General features: G+C 43.8%; 1 protein-coding gene across 1 annotated transcript in view; it reads right to left on the reverse strand.

Moving 5' to 3' along the window:
* Nucleotides 1-14,438, reverse strand: part of RYR2 (ryanodine receptor 2) — a 3,481,211-nt gene that overhangs the window by 923,794 nt on the left and 2,542,979 nt on the right. The window contains exons 70-71 of the mRNA XM_086925791.1: nt 9,184-9,271; nt 2,969-3,061 (exon numbers count right to left, since the gene is read on the reverse strand). Of these exons, the coding sequence (XP_086781917.1) occupies nt 2,969-3,061; nt 9,184-9,271 (181 nt within the window). The remainder of the gene's footprint in view (nt 1-2,968; nt 3,062-9,183; nt 9,272-14,438) is intronic.

Below are 14,438 nucleotides of genomic sequence, written 5' to 3' on the forward strand. Positions count from 1 at the left end.
CTATTGGTGGTGGTGGTATTGGTGGTGATATTGGTGGTACTGCTGGTGGTATTGGTGGAGGTGGTGATATTGATGGTGGTGGTGGTAGGGGTATTGGTGGTGGTGATATTGGTGGTGGTATTGGTTGTGTGTGTGGTATTGGTGGTGGTGGTATTGGTGGTGGCATTGTTGGTGGTGGTATTGTTGTTGGTAGTGATTGTGGTGGTGGTGGTAGTGGTGATTGTGGTATTGTGATGGTGGTATTGGTGATATTGGAGGTGGTGGTGGTATTGCTGGTGATATTGGTGGTAGTGGTGGAATTGCGGGTGGTGGTACTGGTATCAGTGGTGGTACTGGTATTGGTGGTGGCAGTATTGGTATTGGTGGTGGTGGTATTGGTATTGGTGGTGGTGGTACTGGTATTTATGGTGGTGATATTGGTGGTGGTATTGGTGGTGGTGGTGGTTGTATTAGTGGTGATGGTATTGGTGGTGGTGGTATTGGTGGTGGTGATATTGGTGGTGGTGGTATTGTTGGTATTGGTGGTATTGGTGTTGGTGGTGGTATTGGTGGTGGTATTGATGGTGGGGGTGGTAGTGCTAGTATTGGTGGTTGTGGTATTAGTGGTGTTACTGGTGGTACAGGTGGTGGTGGTGGTATTTGTGGTGGTGATGGTATTGGTGGTGGGGGTTGTATTGGCAGTGGTATTGGTGTTGGTATTGGTGGTGGTGGTGGTGGTATTGGTAGTGGTGGTGGTATCGGTGGTGGTGGTATTAGTGGTGGTGGTGCATTTTGAAAACAACCCGTCAAGTGGCTTTAGTACAGACGACATGTAACACAGAGGTGCTGCTGTCAGCTTTAGCCCATTAGCACAGGATTATGTGCTACCTGGAATTCACATGACTTAATTAGCTTATCATTTCTAAATCCATTTTACTTGGGGGTGGGGGGGTTGAAACAGACATGAGATAATGCTGGGTTAAAGTGATTGAAAGCAGGTGCCCGTGTTATGGGGGGGCCGTGGTGCTTAAAAAAACACAAACGGTTTCAGCTGAAGCAGCGCATGTCCGGCCTGCAGTAGGAGAACCTTAATAAAGTAATTAGTGCTTACAAACTAAAAAAAAGGTCCAGTGAAACAACCAAAGTAAAGGGGCCAGTCGCCATGGGACGGTACAAATAAAGACAAGGCCATACTAAGGAGGGACTAACAAGCCTATTAACAAATCAAAAACCAGCATTTACGAAAGACAATGACTCAAGCCAATGAAAAATATGGGAGCAGAGTGGGCGTGGGTTCTCTCCCATACTATACTACAGCAGTCTCGCAGAGCGAGCAGCACATGCACGTTGCCGCTAGGCTCAACCTAAACACTGGGCTATTGGCCCCGGCCTGGAGCAATGCCCGGCCCTGTGTGTCTATTTCAGATAAAGGTACCCTCTTCAGTATATGGGCTAACTCACTTAGCCAAGACATGTATTAGAGAGAATGCAACAATGAAAAACTGAAATAGAGTTTCAAATTGCTGCTTCATGTTTCCCTGAGAGCAGGGGCGCAACTAGAGCCAAATTTCGGAGGGGTGGCGCTAATACTTCCAGCAATGTAGAGCCAAATTTCGGGGATGGGGGGCTAATACTTTCAGCAATGTGTCCTTGTATAATGTAACTGGTGCTCATGTAAAAGTGCCCCATACTTTCGGGTTGAGTTCGAGCTGTATAAAACTGTAAAAAAAAACAAAGCCCAAGATTACTTTTCAAGGAAATGCAAACACATTGTGGCAGCAAAAGTAATTTGCAACTTTAAGGAATAGGCAGAGTGGAGATGCAGGGGCTCTAGGAACAGGTGAAAAAACAACAAAGCCTTGTTATCAAGTAAATGGACTTTTATAGACTTGTGAAATACCTGGGTGCGGCTGTGATAAAACACCATATCAGCCAACCCACAGCAGCTCAAGAACTGTGTGTGTGTGTGGGGAAGCTGTCTCAGCCCGGGCTGACACACGACGGGGGGAGGGGCTGCAGCCCTTTGAGCCCTATGGGTGTTGAGCACCTGCCTGAGAATATTTCCTGTCTGGCTTTGAAGAGAGGCCAGGGACACACACTGGGTTGACATGAGTCTGTCACTGAATCACATTGCAGAAGTCGCTGCAGGATCCCTGAGATTCTTGTGAGTCTTTTAAGTGGGGAAACTTTAACTGTCCACTCTCTTATAGGTGACACATTGCAGACGTGCTCCCCTAGGGCTGCTTTATCTACACTTATAATACGGCAGAGAAGCGCAGCCCCCAAAAAATCCCTCATTTACAAGATACTATAGGCCACATCCAAATGAAAGAATGATGCCTTCAAATGGCACAAAAGTTCCAGTGAGAACCATTTCTCCTTCATGCGCCTAGCAACCCTCACCTCATCCTCTTTCCCACAACTGCTGCTTAATACATGTCTAACATACATTACTATTGCCCCTGCTTCCTCTATATATTGCAGACTATGAATGTATCTATATTTTCAATAATCTAGAATACTACTTATCATCACCACAAATGTAGGTAGCTCTCTCTTTCCGCTCTAATATATTTATTACGTCCTTTCTCTTTCACTTGTGGATGCCGTGTCCTAATACCTTTTGTGGTAAACCCGCATTCTACTTTTTTGGGCCCAGAAGCACTACGTCAAAAACTCTAAAATACCATGAAAGTACAATATTTTTGGAAAACGTATAGCTCTTGCCTCTATCCTAGTTAAAACTCAAAAGGCGCACTACACATACGATACATGTGCGTTTATATTTAGGGGGGGAGCGTTAACTCGTGTTTTTAGCAGAATTCTCAAGCCACTCTCCTGACTCAACTTGAAAGTGTGACATTTAATTTGTACATGACCAACAAAAACAAGTGAAATGAAAGGCCTGCCAAATCTCACACTGAAGATGAAAAAGTCAACCTTAAGCAGGGAATAATAATACACTCTGTAACCTTTAGAGCATACCTACCTTTGACATCTTGGACTTGGTGTCGGTTATAAGGAAGGACATGTTGTTGATTTCATTTTGCACCACAAAGTTCTGTTCCTCTCGCTTGAAATTCTGAAAGTTACAGAAGTCATTTTAGGTAAAGTACTCAGTGTGAGGACAACCAAGCATGAGTAGGAAAAATATATAGTTGCGGATCAACTAATTGCTTGAAATTTGAAAGTGGCATAGCACACTTGTAAAAAAATATACTCTGTATACTAAACAGGTATGGCATCCTAAAACCGTGATTGCCACTCTGGCTGGTTGTTTCGCAGGGGCATTTATAGTATTTTTGTGATTGATCACTGAATACCAAAGCGGTACATGTTCCGAGGACGTTCTGTTATTTTGCTGTCTGAAAGCTACATGGGAAGAATGGCCTGGGTTATGGAGATTACTTGTCGAAATGATTCTGTGAGAAATTGAATTTTTGATTGAGAGGGTAAAACCCTACTGGAACAATAGCCACAATCTTTGTCAGGGTGAACCACAAAAAGTCACTAAATTACCCAGGGGTGGACTGGGAACCAAAACCAGGCCCTGGCAAAGTGCTCAAGCGCCCTCCCACCCCCAAGGTGTTGGGGGTGTGGCCGAGCTGTTTTCCAGGGCCGGTTTCAGCCGATTTTGTTGCAGGCCGATTTTGCAAAAATGGCCCTCTAACAAAAACGGCCCCCCAGGGGGCTGAAATCGGCCCCCACCCTGGTAGCCCACCGGGAAAATGCCCGGTGCCTCCTACGGTTAGTCCGGCCCTGAAATTACCTTGTCCCTAACCCTCTGATAGCTTGGCACAAAAGCAGTCAGACTTAACTTAGAGGCATTGTGTAAAGTATTTATGCAACACACAATCAGTAACGAAGAGAAAACACAACACAATGAAATTCTCACACCAATTTAGAAAAATTGAGTACACTTTAAAATAAATAAAATGATACCAGAACAAAGAAATCCAATCAGTAGAACTGTAGATATGAAATGTTAAAGATTTTAGATCAAAGTAGAGCCAAAAGGTGCAGAATAACAACCAAGGGTATATGTTCACGCTGGACTGGGACAAAGTCAAACGTTCAGGCCGACCGTGATGGAGCACAGGCCAGACACAGGACCAAGTTTGGCCTGCAGAGGATTGTACTTTTGGTCCTTGGTGTGCGGTCTGCATGGCGTTGCTTTGCAAGACTTTGCATTGACTGGCGTTGGTTCTGATGAAGGTATGTGGTAAGGCTTTGAGTCCCTCTGCATGAATTACTATGAGCTGTGCTCGGATGCTTTGTGCCGCTCTGTGCCAGTTCAAATAAAACTGACAGCCTGTGGTAAGGCTTTGCAGGGTTTTGAATTGCTTCCCATCGATTCCAATAAGGCTGGCAGCTGGGAGGTGTTTCTTTGCGGATCTTTGCGTTGCTCTGCATCAGTTTTGATGAAACTTGCAGCTGTGTGATGAGGCTTTGTGCGACTTCACTTTGTCTTGGATTTGGTGGGACCTTCAGTTAGGCCAGGAGAAGCGCTCTCTGATGCCAGCCAAGGTCCTAGGACCTGAGAAGGCACATCTTGGGGATCAGGAACTCACTCCATCAGAGGCCAGCAGGGCTCAGGTAGGTTCAGTTACAGGTCCAGGCAAGTCCGCAGCAGCAGGCCCAGTAGCGACTGTCATCAATCTAAATTGATGTGGTGGCATTGTGGGGTTAGGGGAATAACTTGGTGCTCCTCTCCTACAGGCATGCCTTTGGCCACAAAGCACATGCTCTCCACCCAACCCAGATGCTGCTCTCATGCTATACCTAGCATTTAAGAATTACTGAGATTGGCCTGGGTGGGCTGGTCTGAGGCTCGCTCAGTCCAGGGATTCTGCGCCTTTTCTCCACCCGGCTGTGCAACACAGCTGGGTTGGAGAAATATAAGTGCACATATCTGTTTGTCTGTTATAAGACAGTCTGCCAACCCGAAATGCGCACTTGCAGTGCCCACCACTCCTCCTCCCTGCCATGGCCCCACCATACCCTGTACTCCATCTTCTTTGGCTCAGTCAGAAAGTGATAAATAAAAAGATAATAACATTGTTTTATTATAATTTTATTTATCATGTGCTGGCTCTGAGAAGAAGGCGATGCTCCTCCATCATTACAAAGGAGCCGCGCCTTGCAGGACAGCTGGGCAGTTATAGAGGGGGCCTTTGGAACTTGTTGTATCCCTGTAGCTCAGAAAACTCTTTGGAGTCCTAGGATGAAGGAAGAAGGTCCAGCCTTCGTTCTCAGACAGAGGGGCATGCTTAAGGTAACAGGGTAGTCTGTGACTGAGATGCAGTTCTGCTGTCCCCGACCTTCATTCTGAGAAGGACTATAGCCATTCAAGAGAAATGTGCAGGTGCACACTCAGACAGGCGTGCATTTGTTAATGCAATGTGACCGGCTTCCTGATGTACAGTACCAAGGTATGGGGGTTAGATCATTCCACCAGGCCTGTCAGTTGGGTACTCCCAACATGCTAGCATAGAGAAATTAGCGATAGATAGGAGTAATCTTAGTAACATTATGAACAATTAACATGGTTGAATTGTTTCTGTTTTCACCATTCTAATAATGCTTATAACGATTTGACTAATCTTTCTGATAATCACAGTTCATGTTTTATTTACAAAGATTAGATTTTTTCAACAAAAACATTTCAAAATGCTTTATCATATCTTTTGAACTTGATAGGTGGCCCAATGTTGTCCTATGGGGGGCATGAAACAAGGAAGCTGATCGCGTCTGAATACAGATTGGAAAAGGGTGAACCAACGACCATTGTGCAAGTGAAAACTGATTTGTTCTCCATTGAAAGAATTGTTGGTCAAATTTGATGTAGTCCAGAACGTTGTTCACACAGATGTTATCCTAGGGGTGATACTCGGAGAGGGACAGTGAACTTTGATCATCAAGTTTCAAAGAATCAGAGGTGTTATACTAGAGAGGCTACCAGTTCCAAGTGCTGGAGAGAACTCATTAATTAAGGCATGGGCACAACATGTCGGCAACACAGCAACCACAAGCAAATGAATTAGACAGTTGTTCAGGGAAAGAATACGAAGTTATTAAAGTTAAAATCCCTGGTTAGACAACAGCAGATTTTGCATGGTTGCCCAGTCCATTACTCTGGAATATAAGTAAATAAAAAATTTGTTGTTGAACTTCCTCCTCGATGGGCCATTTGAGCTCAAAACTGCATGCATAAAAGTGATTATTACAATCTGTTCAATTGAGTCACAACAAGAAAAAGTCTATGCACAGTTTAATAGTTTATGTAGTGTTTAGGTCTTCTTTTTTGCATGTAATATGTTTTTGGTGTTAATTTCAATGCATTTGCAATAACGTTTTTGCAACAAAATGTCTTGATGAAGGAGGTTGTTGGTTGTATGTTTTATTTTACATATTCCTTGATTAAAAATTCTGTTTTATATGACAAATATTTGAAATGATAAAAATATGATGCTAACATTGTTATATGCCCACTACTAATAAAAAAAAGAGTGCTCATTATTACTGTGTGCTTAGATCAAAAATAGGTTTCAGCATTTTTAGGTGACATAACTTTTTATCAGTGGCATGTTCAGAATTGTGATTTAAAGTTGGACTTTACCATTAAAAAGGAATTTAAATTACAATTCTTTAGTGACCAAACTCGACATTCCTACCTACTCCAAATCAAACATTATCACTTATTAAACTTGATAGGTGACTCAATGTTATCCTATTGAAGAGGTAGGCCTTGCAGTACTGAAAAAAAAATGTAAGAGTTTTTCACTACCAGGAAATGCTAAAAATAAAAATACAGGTCTAATTCTTTTTAAATGGCCTGCAATCTGCCCTATGGTCTGTTTAGACCCTACACTAATGGTGACTTAGATATAATAAAAATGAAGGTCTCAGTCATGGAAGAGGTTTATTTTGCAAGGTCAAACTGCCAGTTTGAAACTGAAACCACAGGATGCAATAGCAGGCCTAAGACAAGTTTAAAGGGCTTCTTAGGTGGGTAGAACAATGAGTGTGGCAGGCTCACTAGAAGCATTTAATTACAGCCCCTGTGTACATGTAGTACCACTTGACTAGGGACTTATAATGTGCCAAATTGGTTTAGGACAATTTGACCATGTTTAAAGAAGAAAGCACAAGCACCTTAGCACTTGTTAGCAGTGGTAAAGATTGCAGAGTCCTAAGGCCCACAAAAACACATTTCTGCAAAAACAGGAGAAGTGAAGGCAAGCAGTTTGGGGGGAGACCCCTCTGAGGCTGACAGGTCTAACAGATTCCTAAATTGATTGGAAGAGAAGCATTTAACTTGCTAAGTTACGGGAGAACTAATAACGTAATGCTAAGGACAGCATACTGTTGATCATTTGCATCCAGATTAATATGTAAGTTAAATGAGAGACAACTTAAGGCTAGACCTTGTTTTTACAGAGAAAAAAACATGTACTGTAATCTTATAAATATTGACCAACATGGTGAGGATATCTGTGTTTTGACCAGATAACTAAACACGTTCTTAGCAACACAGGTCTGTGGAATTTGGTGTAGTAGCTTATTATTCACAAATTACAAAGGCTCTCTTCATAATTGCTCACATGTTTGGTTTCTACAAACATTTTTGCTGAGTGTCTTTCTGGCAAAGGCAATCTGTTATGCTTGTAAAATATGTCAAATCAAATTCAGTACATCAAACCAAGCTAGAACAGTCCATGGCATGCAACATTTCTTCTCTCTGTGGTCTCCCACCTTACTAAAATATGCCCTCAGGAGGGTAGAAGCCTTCAAAAATGTTAGCATTTGTTGCAACCTTTATGCTAACTCGATTACTAATCCAGAGATCAAAAACCTCCTAACTCCACATAAATCCACTGAGCCACTGCATCTTAAAAAAAGAATATAATAGTGAGTATGGAAGATTTATTAATATTATGCCCTTTCAAAATGTGAACAATTATTGGGCCCAGATTTACAAACATTTTGTGCCACGTTGGAGTCACTTTTTTTAACAAGGAACAAAAGCAAAAGCCAAGTTGGTATTTACAACCCAACGCAAATGGGTATTTACATTGGTTTGTAACAAAAAGTAATGCAACATTGCAAAATACTAAGAATCAAAGGAGCATTTTATGGTTGGTGCATGGGCGTATCCATACATCCACCCAAGGAATTTGACAAAAATCCATATCTACAATGTTTATGTAGATATGGATTTTTGTTAAATTCCTGCACTCTGGCATAACATATTTCTCCTTGGTTTTCTCTCTTTACATGTATACTGCATTCTCCAGCACAAGCACAAAGAGGAAATTGCTTTAAGGTATAGCTTTTATGCAGCAAGGTACTAAGTCCTGCACAAAAACTATGTGGACTACGATACAGACACCCTTACACTTTTGAGCAAGGGTGACTGTATTGACGCATGGTTCCTGGAAGTATGCCAGCACAGGGAGAAAGCAGACCTGTGCCACTTATTTGAAGACAAAACACAGTTCTGCTTTCCACAGTTCACGCAACGCAGAGTATCAACTTCCCTTGCTGTGCTATGTTGCATGATTTTTTGTAAATCTGGGCCTAAATTGGCAAACTGTAGACAGTCGGTATGCAACCCATTCCTTTAATGAATGACCCATCAATTTTTTCGACAATATCCGAAAATTGACATATTACTGTTACTACAGTAATAAATAAACAAAATGTGCCCATGCTTCTCCATCTCCAAAGCCAAAACCTCCTTCATGCGGGACGCCTTCATGGTACCGGCACAATCTACCTAAGTCAGTCCAATATACTGAATCCCCAAAAACTCACATATGCTCCTTCTTCTCATTCATACTAAGTCTGGCTAGTGCAAACCGTTGTTCACTGTCATGTTCATATTTGTCCACTCACCTACAACACGAACATTACTTTATCATTTCCACCCCATTCCCTGCAGTATTTCCATCACACTTCCACCCAGGCATGCTGCCTCATATATGTTCATCTTGAATCTATTTATTTGTCTAGACTTCTACCAGTTACAAGTTGTGGCTGAGGACATGATAATAAGCAGCAACCTTCTAAATGTAAACTTAGATTTTGTATTGCTCAAAGAGTGCAGACCCCTATAATTCATACCATGAACTGTAATTCAGGGGACAAAATATTGAAAATTAAAATTAAAAAAGAATTCGAACAAGTCGCACCTTAACTTACATGTGATTTTGCCCAGTAAACAAATACCTCTGCTACCATTCGGAACAACTCCTCTGCTTCAGGATTGGGTTCTTTCAGCCACTTTGCTCTGCATTAAACAATGTAGAGATGGAAAGAAAAAAGAAATCAGCTTTTGTTGTCTCCTATCTGTTTTACTATGAATAGAAAGCACCAACCTACCTGTGACCAGCCAGCATGTACATGCATTAGGGAAGCTATTTTACTAACCACAAACGACTATGTCAAACAGTTGAACCCTTTTCCATGCCTAAATGAGACCTGTTAGATCTAGGGGTCTCTAGTTGGCAGAGGTAGGTACCAATGTCCAAATAGGGACCCTTGCTTCTAGTCAGAGTAAGGGGGATACACTCTTTAGATAACCCCTGCTCACCCCCTTGGCACGAGCAGACAGGCTTATCAAAGGCAATGTGTAAAGTATTCATACCAACACTCACAGTAACCCATTGAAAACACCACAAATGGACTCCACACCAGTTTAGAAAAATAAAGTATTTTTATCTAAACTACACAAGACCAAAACGACAAAAATCCAACATACACTGTTCAAGAATATATTTTTAAAAGAGTTCTAGGGTTTGCGTCAAAATAATCTACAGTTGCGTCAGTTTTAGCCCAAAGTACCTGTAGATGCGACAAAAGTTCCTAGCGGCAACTGCAGCGTAAAAAAACAAGTGATGTGTCACCCCTGAGACCCTGGGGAGGCGATGCGACAACCCCGCTGCAAGCAGCGGGCATGTTGCGACGAATCCGGTCTGTATGGGGAGCGATTTGATACCTTGTATGGATTCCCCGGTGCAGGTTCTCCGGTTAGAAGCGTCTCGCACAGGCACGATGCGACAATCGTTAGGGTAGCAACGATCTTCGGTGCAGCGGCGATGTGCGGCGCAGCGTTGATCCTCTTCTGCCGCGGCCCCTTGATGCGTTTGACTCTGCAGCGACGAGATGCGGTCCGCAAGCAAGCGGTGCGATGATTCTCACAGCAACAACAGGCTCTGTTACAAGATTCGGCCCATGGAGATCTCTTCGAGCAAGGGGACACAGCAACAGCAAAGTCCTTCCCCTCTCCTTGGCAGAATAGTAACTGCAGGTCAGCCCACAACATACAGCAGTACAGTTCTTCCCCTTCAGTCTTCCAGCTTTTCTCCTTTGGCAGAGGTTCCTTCTTGATTCCAGGATGATATAAAGTTTTGGGGTCTGGGTATCCTTTTTAATACCAATATTTTCTTTGTTCTCTCAAGGCAGAGAGGACTTTGCCTAGTCCAAACCAGTTCTGGGCAGTCCTGGAGCACTCTGGTTACGTGACTCCTTCTTTCCTTTGAGAGAGAGAGGCAGGGTCGTCTGCCGCCCAGCAGGGGGTGGAGACAGCATTGTGGAAGGCAGGCACAGCCCTATTCAGGCCCAAGTGATATCCCTACCACCACTCAAGATGAAGATGGAGCTATTCAGCCCAGCGCTGACTCATCCAGGCTCCTGGAGCACCCCAATCCCTGTCACTCACAAACCAGACAGTCAATTCACAAACAGGCAAAGACACACAGAAAGGTTAGACAAGAACACAGCTACTTTTTAAAAGTGCTGTTTTCAAACACAGTATTTAAAATCCATCCTTCCTAAAAGATGGGTTATTAAATTCTGAGTTCAGGGATACTAGACTTCAATGTTCTATCTTGCTCTTATAGGAAGACATTCAGGTAAACATTATACACAGCACTCCCCATTATAGCCTATGGGCAAGATAGCCTTTCAATAGTGAAAAACGAAATTGGCAGTATTTCACTATCAGAGCATGTCACCCACACTAGTACATGCTCTACCTTTCACATACACTGCACCCTGCCCAGGGGGGTACCTTGGGCCTTCCATAGGAGTGTCCAATGTGTACAGAAAAGGAAGGGTTGGTCCTGGCCAGTGGGGACACTGGTCAGGTCAATATGGCAGTTGACAACTGCACACAGGCAGGCCTGAGACACCATTTTAGGGCTAATCATGTGGGTGGCGCAATCAGTGCTGCAGGCCCACTAGTACCATTTGTATCACCAGTCCTGGCACACTCAGTGCACTTCACTAGGGACCTACTGGTAAAACAAATATGCCAATCAGGGATAACCAATCATAATAACAATTTACCCAGGGAGCACTTGCACTTTGACACTGATCAGCAGTAGCAAAGTACCCAAAGCATCTAAACCAGCAAAAACGAAATCCAGCACAGCGTCACAAATACAGGAGGCAGAGGCAAAAAGTCAGGGGAAACCACGCCAAAGATGCCAGGTCCCCCAAGACCCCTCCCAATATAAAAGATAAATCTAAATTTAGTTCCCTGTGCTTGTGGCTGGTTTGCCATCCACAATTGATTGGTGGGTAGTGTCACATAGATTATGAGTTGACCATGACAAATGACAACCACTGAGTAGCTGCAGGCCATACAGGTTAGAACGGTGGGGCAGTGGGGCCGGGTGGGGGGGGGGGGGGGTTTCGACAGACGATGAGGAGGGAAAATTAATGAGATACTTTATTTTCGCTCGTGGTTTTTCTGTTGGATCCCTTACTCTTACCTGTACGGGCTGCAGTTGCCACTGAGGAGAATACATCAACACCCTCGTTTAGAGTGCGGCCATTTTGAGGGTGCAAAACTGCACAGAAGAAGTGGTCACTGTTTGGTTCCTATTTACAACCTGGAGTTTTTTGCACACAATTATGAGTGTCTACGTTTGGAATATGGAATAAAGTTAAATTGTGTTTTTACCACCTTACAACCACATGCCTTCTGCTTTTCCACCCTGATTTGCTAGCACAAATTCCACCAGGCAGAACCTGGAGGAATTTGCGCTGGGAGATGTTCAAAATCTGAGTGCAAGTGTTGCTCAACTAGGAATCTAGAATTAAGTTTAGACCTTACATTGAATTTAGAAGGAAGCAAACAACTTTGGACATCCAAGGACCCTACTTTGAATTGCAATTTGCATCTCTTTTGCCCAACTGAACTGCTTCATGTACAAATCATGCGTAGGAGAGGATGACGAGGAGTGCATACATCTGCCCTCATCACTCTTGTTATTTCCTCCCTCTTATCAAATGGTCACTGCACATGCTAGAGTCTTTCTCCTCCCTCAAGGCACCCTCCATGGTTCCACCCACTAAAAACATAATTCGTGGGTGCCCTGTCACCATCCACCAACTCTACTGCATAGTCTTCACAGCTACAGAATTCGCCTGTCTACTGACTCTACTGTGCAAGTGAGGAGAGAGATCACACACCCACAGCAGTGATTCAGAAAGATACACAGAAGCAGCCCAATGATGCTGTTCACCTACTGTGCAGGGGTCAGTCTGTCCTCTGATTGCCCGAGCTTTAGCAAATAAAAGGAGGTTGAGAAAGTGTCTTCCCTATGTCTCTAGAGCAGACAGTAGTGGCCACCCATTTCAGTGGACTCACAGCATTGCACAACAGAACAATGTCTACTGCTATCTCCCTCATAGAAAGAGGAAGTCCCTGCAAAACAAAACATAATCTGAAAATGTATCATTCAGTAATGGCACAACGCGCTTACGAGTTTACATTGCAATTTCTCTTTAATGCAGTAAAATATCAGTTCTAGTTTTTTGTTGTAAAACTCTGGCGTCCACATATTTTGTATTGTTTTTAATTTAGAAAATCTTTACAATAACAGACTACGGCACTAAGATTCCATGACAACACCAAGAACATAATTTCCAAAAATGCTATTTCGGACACAAATTACCTTCAGCTTTGCTTAATTGAGCAAATATTGGAATGATTTCGACAAATACAAACTAAATGCCCAAGTTACAACTTGGGTAACAATATATCTGTAAGAGACATTAGTTAGTGATAGATTCCTTACCTTAGAATATCCCCAGGTGTCAGACTGGATCCGGAAAGTTTTGCTAGCAGTACCTCTGCGCATCAGTAGGTGGCGTCATGCGGCTCTACGTCCATCGCTGGCATCGTACGCGCCGAGATGACATCACAGACACTACTAGGCGCCACCCATGCGCAATGATGTCAGTTCTGTATTCGACTTTCAGCGCCAGGAATGCATAGCCATGCAAGAAACTGACAACTGGTGCCATGAAACTAGGGCCCTGAAAGGGATGTCCTTAACCTTAGGAATCAGTTCGCAGAACGGGGAGGATGGGTGGGGCGGTAAGGAATCTATCACTTACTAATGTCTCTTACAGATATATCGTTACACAAGTAGTAACTTGTGCATCTGAAAGAGATACCTTAGTGAAAGATTCCTTACCTTAGAATAGATACCCAAGCAATACCGAACCCGGTGGTGGGTCTGCGAACAAGATTACACCAGAAAGTCACAGAGAACAGACCGACCATAAAAGCTGTTTCTCCGGACTTGGCTGTCAAGGCAGTAATGCTTGGTAAATGTGTGCAGCTAGGCCCACATAGCTGCCTGGCAGATGTCCTGCAAGGGAACGCCGCGTTCCAAGGCAATAGTGGCTGCTGTTGCCCTGGTGGAATGGGCATGCAGCCCCACAGGAGGCTACTTCTTAGCCAACGGGTAACATGACTTGATGCAGAGAACGACCCACCGGAGATGATCAGTTTGTGCACGGCGCGACATTTTTGGCACCGAGTAGCCAACAAAAAGCTGGTCATCCACTCGGAACTGCCATGTACGGCTCAGGTAGGAGAGCGCACGTTTTGGGTCCAGACAGTGGAGCCTTTCTTCCTCTTTGGAAGGATACAGAGGTGGAAAGAAGGTGGGCAAAGTAATGGTCTGCTTGATGTGGAAGGGCATGACAACCTTTGGGAACAAAGAAGGACGGGTCCTCAGAACCACCTTGTCCGGATGAACAGAAAGAAAAGGAGGTTTAGAAGAAAGAGCCTGAAGCTCACTCACCCTTCTGGCAGTGGTGATAGCTACCAGGAAAGCCGTCTTGAGAGTAAGAAGACGCAAAGAACAGTTATGATGGGGCTCAAAGGGAGCGCACATCAGATACGTCAGGACAAGTTTTAAGTCCCATTGCGGCATTATGAACGGCACGGGAGGAAATGTGTGCATAATGCCTTTCAGGAAACGGTTAACAACTGGGGACTTAAATAGAGAAGGCTGATCTGGAAGTCGTAGAAAGGCTGAGATGGCCGAAACATAACCTTTGATAGTGCCCAGAGCAGAGCCCTGCTGGGCCAAAGAAAGAAGGAACAGAAGAACCTGTAGGCGTATACCGTTTTCGTTGAGGGATGCTTGCTT

The sequence above is a fragment of the Lissotriton vulgaris genome, chromosome 6, assembly GCF_964263255.1.
Source record: "Lissotriton vulgaris chromosome 6, aLisVul1.2, whole genome shotgun sequence".
Lineage (NCBI taxonomy): Eukaryota > Metazoa > Chordata > Amphibia > Caudata > Salamandridae > Lissotriton > Lissotriton vulgaris.